Below are 18,822 nucleotides of genomic sequence, written 5' to 3'. Positions count from 1 at the left end.
TGCATGAAATGTTCCCTTGGTATCTCCAGTTTTCTTGGAAAGATCTTAAATCTTTTGCATTCTGTTGTTCTTTTCTATTTCTTTGAATTGTTCACTTAAAAAGGCTTTCTTACCTCTCCTTGCTATTCTCTGAAACTCTACATCCAGTAGGGTAATCTCTTTTCCTTACTCCCTTGCCTTCTTTTCTCAGCTATTTGTAAGGCCTCTTCAAGCAACCACTTTGCCTTCTTGTATTTCTTTTTCTTTGGAAAGGTTTTCGTCAGTGCCTTCTGTACAGTGTTACAGACCTCTGTCCGTAGTTCTTCAGGCACTCTATCAGATCTAATTCCTTGAAATCTATCTGTCAACATCCACTGGATCATAGAGAAAGCAAGGGAATTCCAGGGAAACATCTGCTACTGCTTCACTGACTACATACGTTAAAGCCTTTGACTGTGTGGATCAAACAAACTGGAAAATTCTTCAAGAGATGGGAATACCAGATCACTTTACCTGCCTCCTAAGAAGCCTGTATAAAGGTCAAGAAGCAACAGTTAGAAACAGACATAGAACAACGACTGATTCAAAACTGAGAAAGGAGTATGACAAGGCTGTCTGTTGTCACCCTGCTTATTTAACTTGTATGCAGAGTACATCATGGAAAATGCCAGGCTGGATAAAGCACAAGCTGGAATCAAGATTACTGAGAGAAATACCAGTAACTTGAGATATGTAAATGACACCACCCTAATGGCAGAAAGCAAAGAGGAACTAAAGAGCCTCTTGAAGATGAAAGAGGAGATTGAAAAAGCTGGCTTAAAACTTAACATTCAAAAAACAAAGATCATGGCATCTGGTCCCATCACTTCATGGCAAATAGATGGGGAAACAGTGGCAGATTTTATTTTCTTGGGCTCCAAAATCACTGGACAGTGACTGCAGCCATGAAATTAAAAGAAACTTGCTCCTTGGAAGAAAAACTATGACAAACCTAGACAGCAGATTAAAAAGCAGAGACATCACTTTGCCAACAAAGGTCCGTATAGTCAAAGCTATGATTTTTCCAGTAACCATGTACGGATGTGAGAGCTGGACCATAAAGAAGGCTGAGCACTGAAAATTGATGCTTTCGAAGTGTGGTGCTGGAGAAGACTCTTGAAAGTCCCTTGGACAGCAAATCAAACCAGTCAATACTAAAGGAAATCAACCCTGAATATTCGTTGTAAGGACTGATGCGGAAGCTCCAATACTTGGGCCACCTGATGGGAAGAGCTGACTCATTGGAAAAGACCCTGATGCTGGGGAAGATTGAAGGCAGGAGAAGAGGGTGACAGAGAATGAGATGTTGGATGGCATCGCCGAATCAATGAACATGAGTTTGCGCAGACTCCAGAGATAGTGAAGGAAAGGGAAGCCTGGTGTGCTGCAGTTCATGGGGTTCCAAAGAGTCAGGCATGACTTAGCAACTGAACAACAAAAACTTTGAGTTCATGTATCAGGGAGCCACCAGACAGTTAAAAAAAAAAAAAAAAAAATTTTTTTTTTTTTTTTTTTTTTTTTTTTAAACCCACAATATTTTGAAAGTAAGAGTCATTCTTCTTCCTTGGGTACTTAGGAACCTATACTAGGAATGTAGGCTATTGTTTTCAGATCTATTGCTGAGTGAGGATGGAGCCAGGGTAAGTTAAAGAACTACAAAGCCCTCTTACTAAGACCCAGCTGGTTTTTATCCTCAGTGTTTACCTAGTTGCTGTAAACTTTTAGTTTCTAGAGTTCTGATGCAATTGATTCTGAAAGATTTTTTGCCAGTTTTCTGCTTTTGTAGAGGGACAATCTTTGGGCACTTTGTACTCTGCCATTTTCACTGATGTAACCTCGTCTCCATATGTATATATATTTTTTTAATGCAAGTTGTAGTTGAGTAATGAATTAAAATCTACAATTTGAAAGCATTGGTCTAATATCCTTTGTGTAGAACAAATGAACTAATAAACATGGTGAAGATATCCACTCTAAGGGCATTTAATTAACCGCATATATTCAAACTTTTAACAAAGTCTGAAAATATAACCAAAGTGATTTATTCCACCTGTATTCAGATACTTTGGCAAAATTATAGTCGGTTCTCATGACGTTGATGGGATATTCATTCAGACAAATTTCTGAACAGGGTACCTTTACAGATGTTTTCACTTCCACAGTCCTTAGATTTATGGGTGTACTGTGCAGTTGTTTCTTAGAGTGATGTTACTATAGACTCTCTTGTCCTCTTTTTCAGCTTTGGGATATCCGCAAGAAAGCAGCCATTCAGACATTTCAGAACACCTACCAAGTGTTAGCTGTGACTTTCAATGATACAAGTGATCAGATTATTTCTGGTGGAATAGACAACGATATCAAGGTATTTTAGATGTTTATGTTCTATTTACTTTTCACCTGTCTTCACTTACGGAGGTAAGTCTTTCCAACTTCCTAACTTTGCACTTTATACCAGCTAAGTGAAAGATAAATTAGAACTTGTTTTCTCTCTGTCTTTATTGACTTTCTAAGTCAGGGTTGCATTACAACTTATATGGTCCCTGCCCATCAGGAACCAGGCAGTTTATATGAAGTGAGAAGTCCCTGTGTGGGAACTCTGAAAAATGAAGAGTGCGTTCCCTGAGTGACGGCATTTGAAACTTGTTTTTTTTTTTAAAACCTGCATTGGCTTCATTGAGATAGCAGTAAATGAGTTTGTGAAACTGTAGAAAGGAAGTTTTGGTGGGGGTCCATAGCTAAAAATGTAAGAAGGTAGTGATGTTGAAGAAAAGAGTCAATAGACTTCTTGATAGTATAATATAGCTCAAGCTTTCAAGTAATTGACGTCAGGTCTAATCTTAGTTCTGCTGTTCTCTAATTTTTTGTGACTTCACACTAGTTCTTTAACTTCTTTCAACTTCTGTTTTATCATGTGTGTAGTAGGGGTTAACTGTATCTATCTCATAGAGTTGTCATGGGCATTAAATGAGCCAAATGCATTAGAGCGCCTAGCAGAATTTCTGGACATAGCAGATGCCAGTAAATATGAAATGTGTAGGGGCAGGGGGAGGCCTATTCAGTTTGTCTCTGCTTTTACTTATTGGCTTCCTTAGGTATTTCAAAGACTTTGACTTACCTTATGCTTTATCATGAGAGTAGTAATTATTGGGTAAATACTCAACTTCCTATGTTGTGTCTATCTAGAAATTGTACTGTATTCCCATCTCTCCTTGCCTCCTTTCTGTTACTATGGTTGGAATGTCCATTTATCTATAGTTCAGTTCAGTTCAGTCGCTCAGTTGTATCTGACTCTGTGACCCCATGAACCGCAGCACGCCAGGCCTCCCTGTCCATCACCAATTCCCGGAGTCCACCCAAACCCATGTCCATTGAGTCAGTGATGACATCCAACCATCTCATCCTCTGCCGTCCCTTTCTCGTCCTGCCTTCAATCTTTCCCAGCATCAGGGTCTTTTCAAATGAGGCAGCTCTTCACATCAGGTGGCCAAAGTATTAGAGTTTCAGCTTCAGCATCGATCCTTCCAATGAATATTCAGGACTGATCTCCTTTAGGATGGACTGGTTGGATCTTCTTACAGTCCAAGGGACTCTCAAGAGTCTTCTCCAACACCACAGTTCAAAAGCATCAATTCTTCGGTGCTCAGCTTTCTTTATAGTCCAACCCTCACATCCATACATGACCACTGGAAAAACCATAGCCTTAACTAGACAAACCCTTGTTGATAAAGTAATGTCTCTGCTTTTTAATATGCTGTCTAGGTTGGTCATAACTTTCCTTCCAAGGAGTAAGCGTCTTTTAATTTCATGGTTGCAGTCACCATCTGCAGTGATTTTGGAGCCCAGAAAAATAAAGTCAGCCACTGTTTCCACTGTTTCCCCATCTATTTGCAATGAACTGATAAGAACGGATGCCATGATCTTAGTTTTCTGAATGTTGAGCTTTAAGCCAACTTTTTCACTCTCCTCTTTCACTTTCACCAAGAGGCTCTTTAGTTCTTCACTTTCTGCCATAAGGGTGGTGTCATCTGAGCTTATTGGTGCATATCTGAGCTTACTGATATTTCTCCTGACAATAAGGGAGTCCCTTAAATGGAAAGATTTCAACCTTTCTTTCCTGTCTCTGGGACCTCATGCTGTCAGTTTTCCCAAATCCTATCCTTTTAACCAACTGTATTGCTTCTTATTAGCATTTCATCATGCTCGGGTCTTCTCTTGGTAGGGGAAAGAGTTTTCCTTCAGTTCCACATTGTCTTGTTATTGCCCTGTCAGTCTTCCCCTTTACAGCCAAACTTCTTTAAAGATGGTGATACTGGTTATGATCATAATACAGTTATCATCATCCTCTAACACTCAAGTGTGTCAGGCATTGTTCTCAATGTATGCTGTGCGTGTTTGTCCATAAGTCGTGTCCAACTCTTTTGCATGGACTAGACGCTGCCAGGCTCCTCGTCCTTGGAATTTTCCAGACAAGAATACTGGAGTGAGTTGCCATTTCCTACTCCAGGGGATCTTCCTAATGTAGAGATCAAACCGGCATCTCTTGCATCTCCTACATCAGCAGGTAGAGTGCTTACCACTGTGCCACCTGTTGTTCTTAGAGCTTTACATTATAATTATTTTAAGCCTCACAACAGTCCTATGAAATAAGTGCTGTTAATGGGCTTCCCAGGGTCACAAAGAGTTGGATAGGGTTGAGCAACTGAGTACACACACAATGCCATTTTACCAATGATTCAAAACCCAGAGTTTGGGCCCAGAGTCTTGCTCTTATTTCCTGTGAGATATCCCCTGAATATTTTCTACACTCACTGTCTTTAATGCCTCATCTACCTTTCATTTCTCAATTCCATGCCTCTTGACCACTGCTCATCAGTCTGGCTTCTGCCTCCGTTGTTTTACTTACACTGCTCTCTTCAAGGTCACCAATGATCTCCCTGTTACTAAATCTAGTAGATCCTTTTAGTCTTTGTTTTTTTAAAACTTGCTCTGACAATATACTTTCCTACCCTTTCCATCAGGCATAGCCATCAGATACCTCTGCAAGCTATTCTGTCTATGCATTCGTTAAATGTCGTTATTCCCCAAGGTTCTTTACTCAATGCTCTTATTATATGCCTTTCCCTGGGCAATTCCCATCTAATACTGTGACTCTAATTGTGATTTCTATGCAGATAACTCAGTGTTCTCAACCCAGATCTTCAGCTCCAGACCCATATATACAGCCAGCTACTCAGCATCCCCATTTGGAGTACCTAAAAATTCACCATTTCCAAAATTCAACCTCAATGTCCCTTTTCCACCCTGTAACTCTTTGGAGACTACGGTCAGAATGTGGGTGCTTAATTAGATCACCTTAATAGCAAATACATTATTTCCCTGAGTGAAGTTTGGGGACCCACTATTATTAGAATCACTAGACAGCTTCTACACATGGAAGTGGATTAGTGTCATCTAGCCATGGTACTTTTCATACTTTTAAGTTAGTATTATAAAAATTTACATACAGTGAAATTAGGTGCTCCCCAGTAGTCTAGTGGTTAGGGTTCAGTGCACTCACTGCTGTAGTCAGGGTTCAATTCCCAGTCAGGGCAGCCTTTCTTCTGAGCTTCCCAGGTGGCACAGCGGTAAAGAATCCTCCTGCCAGTGCAGCAGACTTAAAAGACACAGGTTCAATCCCGTGTTGGGATTCAAACCCGTGTTCCCAGGTTGGGAAGATTTCCTCAAGTAGGAAATGACAACCCACTCCAGTACTCTTGCCTGGGAAAATCCATGGACAGAGAAGCCTGGCTGGCTACAGTCCATGGAGTTGCAAAGGGTTGGACACAACTGAGCGACTGGGCACACATATGAAATTAGCCTTTTTTTAGTATACATTTCTATGGATTTTAATGCTTATGCAGATTCATGTAACTACCACAGACAGGACAGAACAATTTCCATCACCCCAAAAAACTTTATAGTGCTCTTCTGCATCAAACCCTTTACCCATCCCTAATCCCTCCAAACCATTGATCTCTTCCTTGTCCCATAGTTCCTATTCCAAAATATCATATGAATAGAATCGTACAACGTATGACTGTCTGAGATTGACTTTTTGAACTATGAGAATTTGATCTTTGTGTATCAGCTGTGGGGATAGACTAGCCTAAGAATAATAGTCTTGTGCTAGTAAGTCCTTCTTACCACAAATAGTGTGGCTTATTCTGGGCTCTTTGTCTAAACTGTTTTGGGACCTTCTGTATTCAAGTATGCTTCCCTGGTGGCTCAAACAGTAAAGAATCTGCCTGCAGTGCAAGAGATCTGGGCTCAGTCCCTGGGTCAAGAAGGTCCCCTGGAGAAGGGAGTGGCTACCCACTCCAGTATTCTTTTCTGGAGAATTTCATGGACAGAGGAGCCTGGTGGGCTACAGTCCATTGGGTCACAAAGAGTTGAACACAACTGAGTGACTAGCACTTTAACTTTCATAAACAAATATCTTCAGTTGTACTAGAGTTCTGAAGGGACTGAGTTTCTTGGTTTTGAAGGTTTTCCATGTCTTCTCAGATACATATGTGTTATACCTTCTCTTGAATCAGTTTTTTCCTCACATAGCTAATCTCAGTCTTTGTTGATATATACCAATTTTGTTCTGAAATCCAAATTTATCTCAAATATTAGAAATATATAGAGTCCTATGAGTGGAGCACTTAATGACACTTCATCATAGCCTTGTAGGCTATTTTTTTTTTATCTGAAGTATAGTTGATTTACAATGTGGTGCTAGTTTCTGGTGTACAATACAGTGTTCAGTTATACATATATGTTCTTTCTCATATTCTTTCCCATTATGTTATATTACAAGATACTGAATATAGTTCTCGGTGCTATACAGTAAGACCTCACTGTTTATCTGTTTTCTATATAATGTGTGTGTTAGTCACTCTGTCATGTCCAACTTATTGCAGCCCCATGGACTGTAGCCCAGCAGGCTCCTCTCTCCATGGAGTTCTCCAGGCAGGAATATTGAAGTGGGTTGTCATTTCCTTCTCCAGGGGATCTTTCCGACCCAGGATTGAATCTGCATTGCAGATTCTTTACCATCTGAACCACTAGGGAAGCCTGTGGGTGCCATGCCCTCCTCCAGGGCATCTTCCAACCCAGGGTTCAAACCCAGGTCTCCCGCGTTGCAGGTGGATTCTTTACCAACTGAGCCACCAGGAAAGCCCAAGAGTACTGGAATGGGTAACCTATCCCTTCTCCCGGGAATCTTCCCGATCCGGGAATTAAATCAGGGTCTCCTGCATTAAAGGCAGATTCTTTACCAACTGAGCTACCAGGCATATAGTAGTTTATATCTGCTAATCCCAAACCCCTAATTTATACCTCCCCCACTCCCTTTCTTCTTTGGTAACCATGAGTTTGTTTTCTATGTCTGTGACTCTGTTTTGTAAATAAGGTTATTTGTAGCATAGTTTAGATTCCACACATATGGGATATATATATACACACACATATATATGGCTAGTCCTTTGTCTGGAATCCCCGACATTGGATATTGCTGTGACTGACTTAGTGTTGTCTTTAAATATGAGCTCAGACATATCTTTTTTATTTTTTTCCAGCTGCCCTGGGTCTTTATTGCTGCACTCGGGTTTTCTCTAACTGTGGCGAACAGGGCTACTCTTCATTGTGGTGCCCAGGTTTCTCATTGCGGTGGCTTCTCTCGTTGTGGAGCATAGGCTCTAGAGTGCATGGGCTTCAGGTGTTGTGGCCCACAGGCATAGTTTCTCCATGGTATATGGAATCTTCCTGGACCAGAGATCCATCCTGTGTCCCCTGCATAGGCAGGTGATTTATTTAGTATTTTTGTCTGTCCTGGACCTTCGTTGCTGCACAGGCTTTTCTCTGGTTGCGGCAAATCGGGGCTCCTCTCTTGTTGCAGAGTGTGGACTGTGGGGCTCTTGGGCTTCAGGAGTCGTGATGCACAGGCTTAGTTGCCCCACGGCAACTAAGGGATCCCTGATCCCTTCCCAGGTCTGGAATCACACCCACGTCCCCTGCATTGGCAGGTAGATTCTTTACCACTGAACCAACAGAGAAACCCAGCTCAGACATATCTTCAGAGAGGATTTCTGAGATGAAAGTAGGTTCTTCTCACTGCTATCCATCATATTACTCTTTATTTTCTTCTTAGCGTTGTAATTTGGATCATTTTTCTGTTTCTTTTTTTTCTCTAGTTTTATTGAGATATAATTGATGTATAACATTATTTTAGATGTACAGCATAATGACCTGATGTATGTATATATCTCTGATATTCCTAACACCATAGCAGTTACATAGTAAGTGTTCAGTACATGTTGGCTGCCATCATCATTATTTTACTTTTATATATTATTAAAATATTCTATAGCTTAATAAGTGGAAATCTTTTTTTTAATTTATTTATTTTAATTGGAGGCTAATTACTTTACATTATTATAGTGGTTTGTGCCATACATTGACATGAATCAGCCATGGGTGTACATGTGTCCCCATCCTGAACCCCCCTCGCACCTCCCTCCCCATCCCATCCCTCAGGGTCATCCCAGTGCACCAGCCCTGAGCACCCTGTCTCATGCATTGAACCTGGACTGGCGATTTGTTTCACATAATGATAATATACATGTTTCAATGCTGTTCTCTCAAATGATCCCACCCACACCTCCCACAGAGTCCGAAAGACTATTCTATACATCTGTGTCTCTCTTGCTGTCTCGCATACAGGGTTATCGTTACCATCTTTCTAAATTCCATATATATGCGTTAGTATACTGTACTGGTGTTTTTCTTTCTGACTTCACTCTGTATGATAGGCTCCAGTTTCATCCACCTCATTAGAACTGATTCAAATGTATTCTTTTTAATGGCTGAGTAATATTCCGTTATGTATATGTACCACAGCTTTCTTTTCCATTCTGCTGATGGACATCTAGGTTGCTTCCATGTCCTGGCTATTATAAACAGTGCTGAGATGAACACTGAGGTACATGTGTCTCTTTCAATTCTGGTTTCCTCAGTGTGTATGCCCAGGAGTGAGATTGCTGGGTCATATGGCAGTTCTATTTCCAGTCTTTTAAGGAGTCTCCACACTGTTCTCCATAGTGGCTGTACTAGTTTGCATTCCCACCAACAATGTAAGAGGGTTCCCTTTTCTCCACACCCTCTCCAGCATTTATTACTTGTAGACTTGGATAGCAGCCATTCTGACCTGTGTGAGATGGTACCTCATTGTGGTTTTGATTTGCATTTCTCTAATAATGAGTGATGTTGAGCATCTTTTCATGTGTTTGCTAGCCATCTGTATGTCTTCTTTGGAGAAATATCTGTTTAGTTCTTTGGCCCATTTTTTGATTGGGTCATTTGTTTTTCTGGAATTGAGCTGCAGGAGTTGCTTGTATATTTTTGAGATTAATTCTTTGTCAGTTGCTTCGTTTGCTATTATTTTCTCCCATTCTGAAGTCTGTCTTTTCACCTTTCTTATAGTTTCCTTCATTGTGCAAAAGCTTTTAAATTTAATTAGGTCCTATTTGTTTATTTTTGCTTTTATTTACATTACTCTGGGAGTTGGGTCATAGAGGATCCTGCTGTGATTTATGTCAGAGAGTGTTTTGCCTATGTTTTCCTCTAGGAGTTTTATAGTTTCTGGTCTTATGTTTAGATCTCTAATCCATTTTGAGTTTATTTTTGTGTATGGTGTTAGAAAGTGTTCTAGTTTCATTCTTTTACAAGTGGTTGACCAGTTTTCCCAGCACAGTAAGTGGCAATCTTATGCTGGACATTTAGGCTGTTTTATGTGTCACTATCACAAATTATGCTGCTGTATGCAATGTATCCAATATATCTGCTTGTGAAGCTTTCCATATTTAATTACTTCCTTAGAATAGATTTCTAGATGAAAATCATTGTGTTAACAAATACAAGGATATTTCATGTTTTGGATACAGTTGCCAGATTGATGATAGCAGTTAATAAAGGTGGTATTTGAAATTAGATTGCTTTAGTTATTTTATTTTGCTCCTGTAAAACTAAGGCATATGCTAGAGAAATGTGAAACCATCCATAGAATTTCAGTCTTCTCCCTATTTAACAGCATCCTCTGATATGCTTAGGGATGAGTAACTGTTCTTGGACCCAGAAAGACTCTTAATAGTACTCAGGCCCTCATAAGTTTCTTTTAAAAATGCAAAAGAGAGGCTCCTTTTCCATCAGAAATAGACTCAGAAAATGTCAAACCTGAAAGGGACTTTAGACATCTCATCATCTCTCTTATTGTACAGATGACTAAAGCAAAACCCTAAAAGGTTAAATGATTTAGCCAAGATCAAATAGTCTGTGGTAGAGCCAGGACTCTCCAGAGGGCCTGTAGTCTTACAGCTCTATCATATTGCTTCTACTCAATTAACAAGTATCCTTTAAGCAGTCAGGGGCTTACCATCTTGAGCTTGCTTGACAGATCTCTGCACCGCCTTGCTGTGTTAGGGAGTACTCCTGAAGAGCCTGGTTTCTGTTAGCTTCTCAGTCTCTCAGAGAGCACTGCCTATTCTGGGAAAGGAGGAACAAATAGGGAATGGTAGCCCCTCTTAAAATCTGGAGTGAGCAAATTCTGATTATAGTTGTGAACAAATAACACAGTTCCTGTTGGGCTCTTGAGATTTTCTTCCTAGGTATAGGATTGTGGAGTCAGAGGAAAATGAATAAAAGAAGAACTTGTGCTTCTACTTGGTGGCTTGAAGATCTGGTTGGCATTTCTTATAATCTTGAGCTCTAGTCAGAATGGGAAGTCAGCTGGTGATTTCTTTTATTTTTTTAATGTAGTCCCATCTCTGTTCTCATCCTTTCCAATTATTTGGGCCAGAAGGCTCTTTCTAGAATCTAACCAACTCATTCCACTACTCTACCCTTCTGTGGCTCCCCAGTGAGGGAGGTAAAATCCAAGCCAGTCATTCAAAACCTTTCGTGAGCTGCCCTTTGCCTGCCCATCAACTCAGGCATTGTCTGCTTCCTCTCTGCCCGTTTCCCCGCAACCCAGCAATTTTTTCATGTCGCTCTGCTTTCATGCTTCATCTTTGCCTGGGAATAACCTTCTACTTTGTCTAAATAAAGAAGTACTTCTTGGGAATTCCCTGGCAGTCCACTGGTAAGGATTCTATGCTCTCACTGCCAAGGACGGGTTCAGTCCCTGATCGGGGATCTAAGATTCCACAAACTGCGTGGCTTGGCAATAAATCAGTAAATTCTTTTTCCATTCCCTGCTCAAGTGCTTTATTCTTTGTGAAACCTTCCCTTTCTCAGTCCTATCCATGTACCATGGCAACATTAATCCCTCTGCCCTCTTGGCTGTTGCCCCTTGTGCAGGCCTCTCCTCACTTGTTTAGCTCCTTGAGAACAGGAACAACATTTGTTTTATCTCCAAAAGTGCCTGCCACAATTACTGAACAGCTGATTAGGACATCTGCAAAATATTTTGCTTAAATTACTGCCCTACTCACTCTTCCTCTGGCAAATCCCAGATACATTTTGGGTATACAAAACAACGTGTGCAGGCCCCAGAGTGGAAAGTCTGGAAATAGCTCCCAAGTGCTGTGAAGGATGATGAATTTCATTCTCCTAAAGAGCTAAAGGTTTCAACAATGCCTTCTCTGAAGAGAGGGAACAATGGCTTGAACAAAAAACGTCAACCACTTCAAGCTTTCCTGATTATTGAGGCAGCAAACATCCTGACACAAAAATGATTGTGTATAAAGTATGTTGGGTTCCACACATGAATGAGTTATTGATGGGGAAAGTCGAGTTGTCTGCCGTCTGTATTGCTTTGACAAACTCATTTCTAGATGAGGAAAGTGCCTTGCTTAAAGGGACAGGGGAATATTTAAGTTAGAAAAACTATGTGGCAATATTAAATCAAATTTGGATGAAATTTTGTATAATAACAGTGACCTTAACAGAATTGCTGTTCTTTTTCCATATGACATTCCAGACTATTTCTATTGCCTTTAATGTATTTCTTTTATGTAATTATAAATAACTGTTTTATATTTTCCTTATTTGCTTAATAATAGTTTATTTATAAACATTTTTACATTCAATCTTCAGAGTGTTTTTAGGATTTGCTTAATAATAGCAACCAATTAGAGGGCCTGCTGTGTACCAGGCATTCTATCTGTAATCCTCACAAAAGCCCTAAGAAGTAAATGTTATCCCTATCTAACAGACCAGAAACAGGCTCAGAAGGGTTAGTGGCCCAATAATATAATACATAAGTCTTTAAGTTGCAGTGACTGGTTCAGTCTGGCCCTAAATCCTCACTCACTCCACTCTGCTCTTCAAACTCTAGCATGAGAGCTCTTAGTGTTACAGTGTGTTTATGAGCCATAACTTAATAAACTATTTTTTTTTTTCTGTTTGACATTAGGTTATTTTCAGCTGAACTGTTTCTCTTACCTTTGCTAACCAGAAAACCATGAACTTACAGTTTATTTTTCTTTTAATAAATATGCTTTTCCATTGTATGTTTGTGAGTATATGTATTATGACACTAAATGAACATTTTTAAACCTCTGTTTTTGCATATTACTGTTATGTATGTTTTACATGCAATCAAAATGCCTTTTTCAAATGAAGTCATTTAACTGTTTTTATATAGTTGTTTGAAATAGTTTATTTCTAGTTGCAAAGAATCATAGATTGTATTTTAAAAGCTACTTTGTTTTTTTTAATTCCTAGTACATTTTGTTATGAATTGAAAATAACCTCTTTAAATCCTCTTATATTTTGTTAAACTTAATATTTGACATTCATTAGTTTATATTTTTCTAGCCAAACTTAGTAACTTTAACTCTGTTTTTAGAAAGACAAGAGTTTTTCCTTCTTTGATAGAAATTCTGTATTTTGTGGTAAAGTAGTGCTTGGCCTAGAGGCAAATTAAGAAGGGATACCAATTTTCCCAGGCAGTTGACTCTTTAATAACTCCGTTTCTTTGCTGTTCACTGTTTGATTTCTGGGAGTGTCACGTTGTTTTGTTTTGTAGGTCTGGGACCTGCGCCAAAATAAGCTGACCTACACAATGAGAGGTCATGCAGATTCAGTGACTGGCCTGAGTTTAAGTTCTGAAGGCTCTTACCTCTTGTCCAATGCAATGGACAATACAGGTAACTTTGGAAAGGAAAGCTCTCCACATCAGTCTCTGTAGACCCTAAATAAAATGGGCATTAGGTGCTGGGAATATGTGCTGGGGTAAAAGAGAGTCCAAGGAAAGAGCCCAGGATGGCTTGCAGGTAGGTGTCCACCAGGGCAATTAGGAAAACAAGTTGTAAAGAAAACGCTTTAGAAGAAATGGTCAAGAAGCCAGGATGAAAGTCCCAAATCTTCCATCTAATCCCTGAGCATCTTTACACATAGCATTTGTTCTTTCTGGGCATCAGTTTCTATACTGATGATGTAAGAGAATTAGATTTTACTTTTCAAGCCCATGTCAGTTCTGGTATGCTATGAATCCACGGCTGTGGATTCAAGCATTGCACAAAAAACTCATAGAGATTAGTTTATTGAGAAAGATGGATGAAGATCCATCCAAGGCAGTTCTCTAGCATTTTCAGAGAGTACCAAGCTCAGATGATCAAAAACCTATTGATATCTCAGTTGTACTTTTTCTGCCAGTCTGTCTTCCCTCCCTACTCCAAAAGCATTGATGTGACGAGAGGTCCTCATTAAAACACCTCAATATTCTGGATTTACACTGACACACTTGTCCTTTCTTCACTTGTTTTTGAGTTGTTGGGTGGGAGGATGTGTTTTCCATAGCAGAAAAGGAAAATGACATCTTGGATTATATGCTTAATATTTTTTGGAAATGCCTCTCTGGTATACTAAAATGTTTTCACTAACATTTTGTAATGAAAACTGCCTAACACCCAAAGTGAAGTGGAAGTCGCTCAGTCATGTCCAACTCTGCAACCCCATGGACTGTACAGTCCGTGGAATTCTCTAGTCCAGAAAGCTGGAGTAGGTAACCTTTCCTTTCTCTATGGAATCTTCCCAACCCAGGGAGTGAACCCAGGTCTCCCACACTGCAGGCAGATTCTTTACCAGCTGAGCCACAAGGGAAGCCCAAGAATACTGGAGGGGGTAGCCTATCCCTTCTCCAGGGGATCTTCCCAACCCAGGATCCCCTGCTTTGCAGGCAGATTCTTTTCCAACTGAGCTATCACGGAAGCCTAGCACTCAACGGTTGCTCAATAAATATTTGCTGAATGAATGAACTTCCTTGCCTTCTGGCTGTATTCTCATCTGAATAGCAAACTTTCATGTGTAGTTTTGCCTTTTTATGCCTATTTGACTTCAAGGATTGTTGGCTTTTTTCCCATACTCAAGTAAAATGACATCACTCAAATTTCACTGTACATTTAGCTTTAGTTAACAGCAGCTGTGGCCACTGCTTACTGTGGGTATTTGTATCCTACTTCATTAGATTTTCAATTGTCTAATTCTAGCATTGTTTGTTATAAGGAAAGGGAAAGAAAGAAAGAAAGTGAAGTCACTCAGTCGTATCTGACTCTTTGTGACCCCATGGACTGTAGCCTACCAGGCTCCTCCGTCCATGGGATTTTCCAGGCAAGAATACTGGAGTGGGTTGCCATTTCCTTCTCCAAGGGATCTTTCTGACCCAGGGATCAAACCTGGGTCTCCCGCCTTGTAGGCAGACGCTTTACCATCTGGGCCACCAGGGAAGTCACTATAAGGAAAGGTGAGAGTCCCTAAATGGTTATTAAAATAAAAACAAGAATTTCTCGTTATAGGTATATAATAAAAATTACAAATTCTTTTTGTTTATTATTTATCGCTGCCAGTCTTAAAGCCCTTTCATGTATTATCTTATTTGACCTTTAAAATATTCTTATTTTTTAAAAAAAGAGCAAGTGGCATTCTCATTTTACAAAGGCACCCAAAGCACAGAGAATCTCACTATTTTCCTGATATTTTCCCCATATATATATAGCAGAGCTAGAATTGGATTCAAAGTTCACTTTTTCTATATTGGCCTTGTTTACAATTAAACTGTCAGATTTTCCTGTGAGCATCATTGGAAAAGTTTAGTCCTGAGTTTGATTTTTATAGATTGATTGTCACAGTAGTCAGTGGTATTTAGATTGTCATGTTGAAATTTTGCTAGATGTGACTCAGGATTGGCAGAGGAATCATTTGCAAAATGTTTTGTTGAAATCAGTATCACACTCAACTACTTTCTGTTGCAAATCCCCAGCAGTGTGTTTGACATTTTCCTTTCCTGCCTTCTCAGTTTTCCTCTGTGTCTTTAGTCCCTGTTAATGGAACTTGGATGCATTTCATTCCCATTAGAAAAAGAAAAAAGGCTTATCAAGTAGCATTGTACCATGTTGGTCTTTTTCCACCCAGGAAATAGCATCTGTCATTGACGTGATACTGATTTCAGCTGGGTTCTCAGGTATCTGAGAACTCAGATATCTCAGGTATCTGGGTTCTCAGGTATCCCACTGTCTGATAAGTGTTTTGTTTTGTTTGTTTGAATTTGCAGTGCGGGTCTGGGATGTCCGGCCATTTGCACCCAAAGAGCGATGTGTAAAGATATTTCAAGGAAATGTGCACAACTTTGAAAAGGTGAGTGCTGCATAGTAGAGGAATTTTACTGTCCATTTGACTGAAAGAAACATTTAAGATGATGATAAGGATATAGAGAGCAATAACGCTACTGAGAAAGAGCAGAATTCCAGTAACACTTTTGTCCATCAAAACTGCTCTTGCCGGAAATAAAACTGACAGCAACATAGGCAAGAAGGCAATCACATAGGCAGATAATGATGGAGTCCTCAAATTTAGGACTTCCCACTTCAACAGGATGCTTCTCTCTTCTTAATTTTTTGGGAACTTTGACTCTCACAGGTCATTGTTCCATATGGAACTCAGACTCCCATGGCTGCTACCCAGATGACCTCCCTCACCCTCCCAGTGACCAGGTATTAAAGTCCTGAGATACATTCCTTCCCTCAGTAAGAACCACAGGCCAAGCTCTGAGAGACTGAAAATTTTCCTAAACTCTCAGATGAGCTCTTCAAAGCAGCTTTTCCTCCAGACAGTTTGTTAATATAGACTAATGTTTTCCTTTTGAGAACCCATTAAGGTTCAGTTTCACTGAATCTTTTATTTGATTTAAAAATCAAAAAATTTTATTTAAAGATAAATCAAATTTTATCTTTTGTTAGAATTGATTTTATTTTTATTTTCCTTCAAGATAAGCAAAAAATTTAATGAGGATCCACGTAAATGAGCAAAAGAAGCCCCCATTTGTAGCAGAACAAAATTGAATAGCCAGGTCCACTGTTAATTTACTGTAAATTAAGCAGTTTCTCAGTTGGTTTTTATATGGTTTGAAATATATTAAAATCTGCTGTCTTGGGCCACATAGTATAAGACAATTGTTGATTAAAAGTCGCAGAGAATACTCCTCTCAAGAGGGGGAATTCTCTAGCAGTCCGGTGGTTAAGACTCTGCAGTTCCACTGAGGGGAGCACAGGTTCATTCCCTGGTCAAGGAACTAATATCCTGCAGGCCATGTAGCACAGCCCCCAAAAAAACAGAAAACAAAAAACTGTACTTAAGAATTTAAAATCTCTTAGTGATGCTATAGCCTAATAAAGAGGGGTACATACATTTGGTACATTATTGTATTCATTGGATTCCTGCCTATTCATCATTACAGAATCTTCTGAGATGTTCTTGGTCACCTGATGGAAGCAAGATAGCAGCTGGCTCAGCTGACAGGTAAGGATTACTGGACGTGAGGTAAAGAATGATGTAGTTATGCAGGTATCTTCTCATGTTTAATACATTAAGTGCCAGAACTGAGCCAGAGCAGACATCGAGTTATAGCTGTACTCAGAGATGAAGCTGTACGTAGTGCATTCTGAAGGGTTTAGAGATCATGTGGACAAATACATCATTTCTACCCTCTTTGGATACATTTTAAACCTGGAAGATAAACAGGTTTTTTTTGGTTGTTAGATTGCCTTTGCCAGTGAAATAAAATTCAGACTCCTAATCTGGCTCCAGTTCCCTTCATGAGATTCTTCTGCCATGCTTCAGTTCATTCACATACATGTTGTGTTATTACTTACTCCTCCCCCACCATCAATCACCACAGTGCTTCACTCACATGGAACTTCTCCTATTCTTACATCCGTTCTGCCTCCTCCATTATCCAAACTCCTATATCTCCCTAGTAATCTACCTATATTGTATCTATAAACTTACCTGGCCCTCTCTCTCCCTTACCTGTTGGGCGTTACTAATTGCTCTTTTTCTGGGTTGTAGTAACATTACATACACCTAACCTTTATTAGCAGTTATTGCATCTTACAGTAAGACAAACATAGTGGGGCAACCCCTACTAAATTATTTGCTCCTAGAGATCAGGAGATGAATCTTACTCATCTCTGAATCCAGGGCAGTGCTTGACCTATTCTAAGCAATATTGCATGAATGAATTCCTAGCTCAAGGATGGTCAGATTTTGCCATGCATATCAGCTCAGCTCTTGGTAATAGCCGACTATGTTGCGGATGATTCAGAGCTGGGTCTGAGTTCAGTGGAAAAAGTGTCAGGATTGCTTGGTGAGGGTGTGGCGGAATGTGGGCTAGATATTTTCCAACGACTGAGCGACTTCAATTTCACTTTTTACTTTCACACATTGGAGAAGGAAATGGCAACCCACTCCAGTGTTCTTGCCTGGAGAATCCCAGGGACGGGGGAGCCTGGTGGGCTGCCGTCTATGGGATCGCACAGAGTCGGACCCGACTGAAGTGACTCTGCAGCAAGCTGAATCAATTTAAACTGCCTGAGGAATTAAATGATGAATCAGAAACAGAGAAGGTAGAGAATTCTTCATTTGGTATGCCTACAGTGACCTTATTTGGGAGGGGGTCGGATGTTGAATAGGAATGTTCAAGTGCCCAGGCTTTTGGGACACAGTGTGGGATGGATGGTAAATAATGACGAAGCCCTGGGGACTTACCTGGAGGCCCAGTGGCTAAGACTCTGCTCCCAGTGCAGAAGCCCGGTGTTCAATCCCTGGACGGGGAACTGGGCCCCACATGCCGCAACTAAAGATCCCTCGTGTCACAACTAAAACCTGGCGCAGCCAAATAAATAAGAATGACTATTTTATTTAAAAAAAAAAGAAAATGATGAGGCCCTCAGATGGCAGACTCCAGGTTTAGCTCCCATTGGAAAACGTTGTTAGCCCTCTTCTGCTTAACCCCATCTTTCTCCCAACTTAGAGATTTTCCTGCTACTCAACGAAAACAGGCATCATCCTATAAGCAGTAAGCCTTTCCCAGGCTAGCTTGGGCTTTCAGCATATTCCGGAGTTTTCTCCTACTTGGGGCTCTGGCACAACCCTAAAGAAGCCTCACTTTGATCTGTTCCACACCTGACTTGTGAACAATTCTAAATATACCCGGAGATTCCAGAATCCACTTTTTTTTCCTGGCGTGTTTAACGCCGGGGGAAAATGGGTAAATATTTGAGTATTTTATGGCAGGTGAAAGGACCCAGGTAAAACTGTGCCACATTGCTGGTTTGAGTCCTGGTGGTTTAGAGGGTGACCTTGAAGAGGGAATCTAAAGGATTTTCAGTTGCCAGGTTTCTAAAGAAGACCTTGAAAAACAGGCCCACGGCTCAGCAGTGTTACATTCTGACAGAGTAAGAACCATTCTAAGTATTTGTACATGATTTTCAGCAGAGATATATCTTT

At 40.2% G+C, this 18,822-nt stretch overlaps 1 protein-coding gene across 1 annotated transcript in view; it reads left to right on the top strand.

The window, feature by feature from the left end:
- SNRNP40 (small nuclear ribonucleoprotein U5 subunit 40) overlaps positions 1–18,822 on the top strand; it is a 33,622-nt gene that overhangs the window by 11,376 nt on the left and 3,424 nt on the right. The window contains exons 5-8 of the mRNA XM_043446162.1: positions 2,258–2,380; positions 13,067–13,187; positions 15,590–15,672; positions 16,772–16,833. Of these exons, the coding sequence (XP_043302097.1) occupies positions 2,258–2,380; positions 13,067–13,187; positions 15,590–15,672; positions 16,772–16,833 (389 nt within the window). The remainder of the gene's footprint in view (positions 1–2,257; positions 2,381–13,066; positions 13,188–15,589; positions 15,673–16,771; positions 16,834–18,822) is intronic.

This window comes from Cervus canadensis, chromosome 24 (genome assembly GCF_019320065.1).
Source record: "Cervus canadensis isolate Bull #8, Minnesota chromosome 24, ASM1932006v1, whole genome shotgun sequence".
NCBI lineage: Eukaryota > Metazoa > Chordata > Mammalia > Artiodactyla > Cervidae > Cervus > Cervus canadensis.
This window is presented reverse-complemented; position numbering and strand designations above follow the sequence as displayed.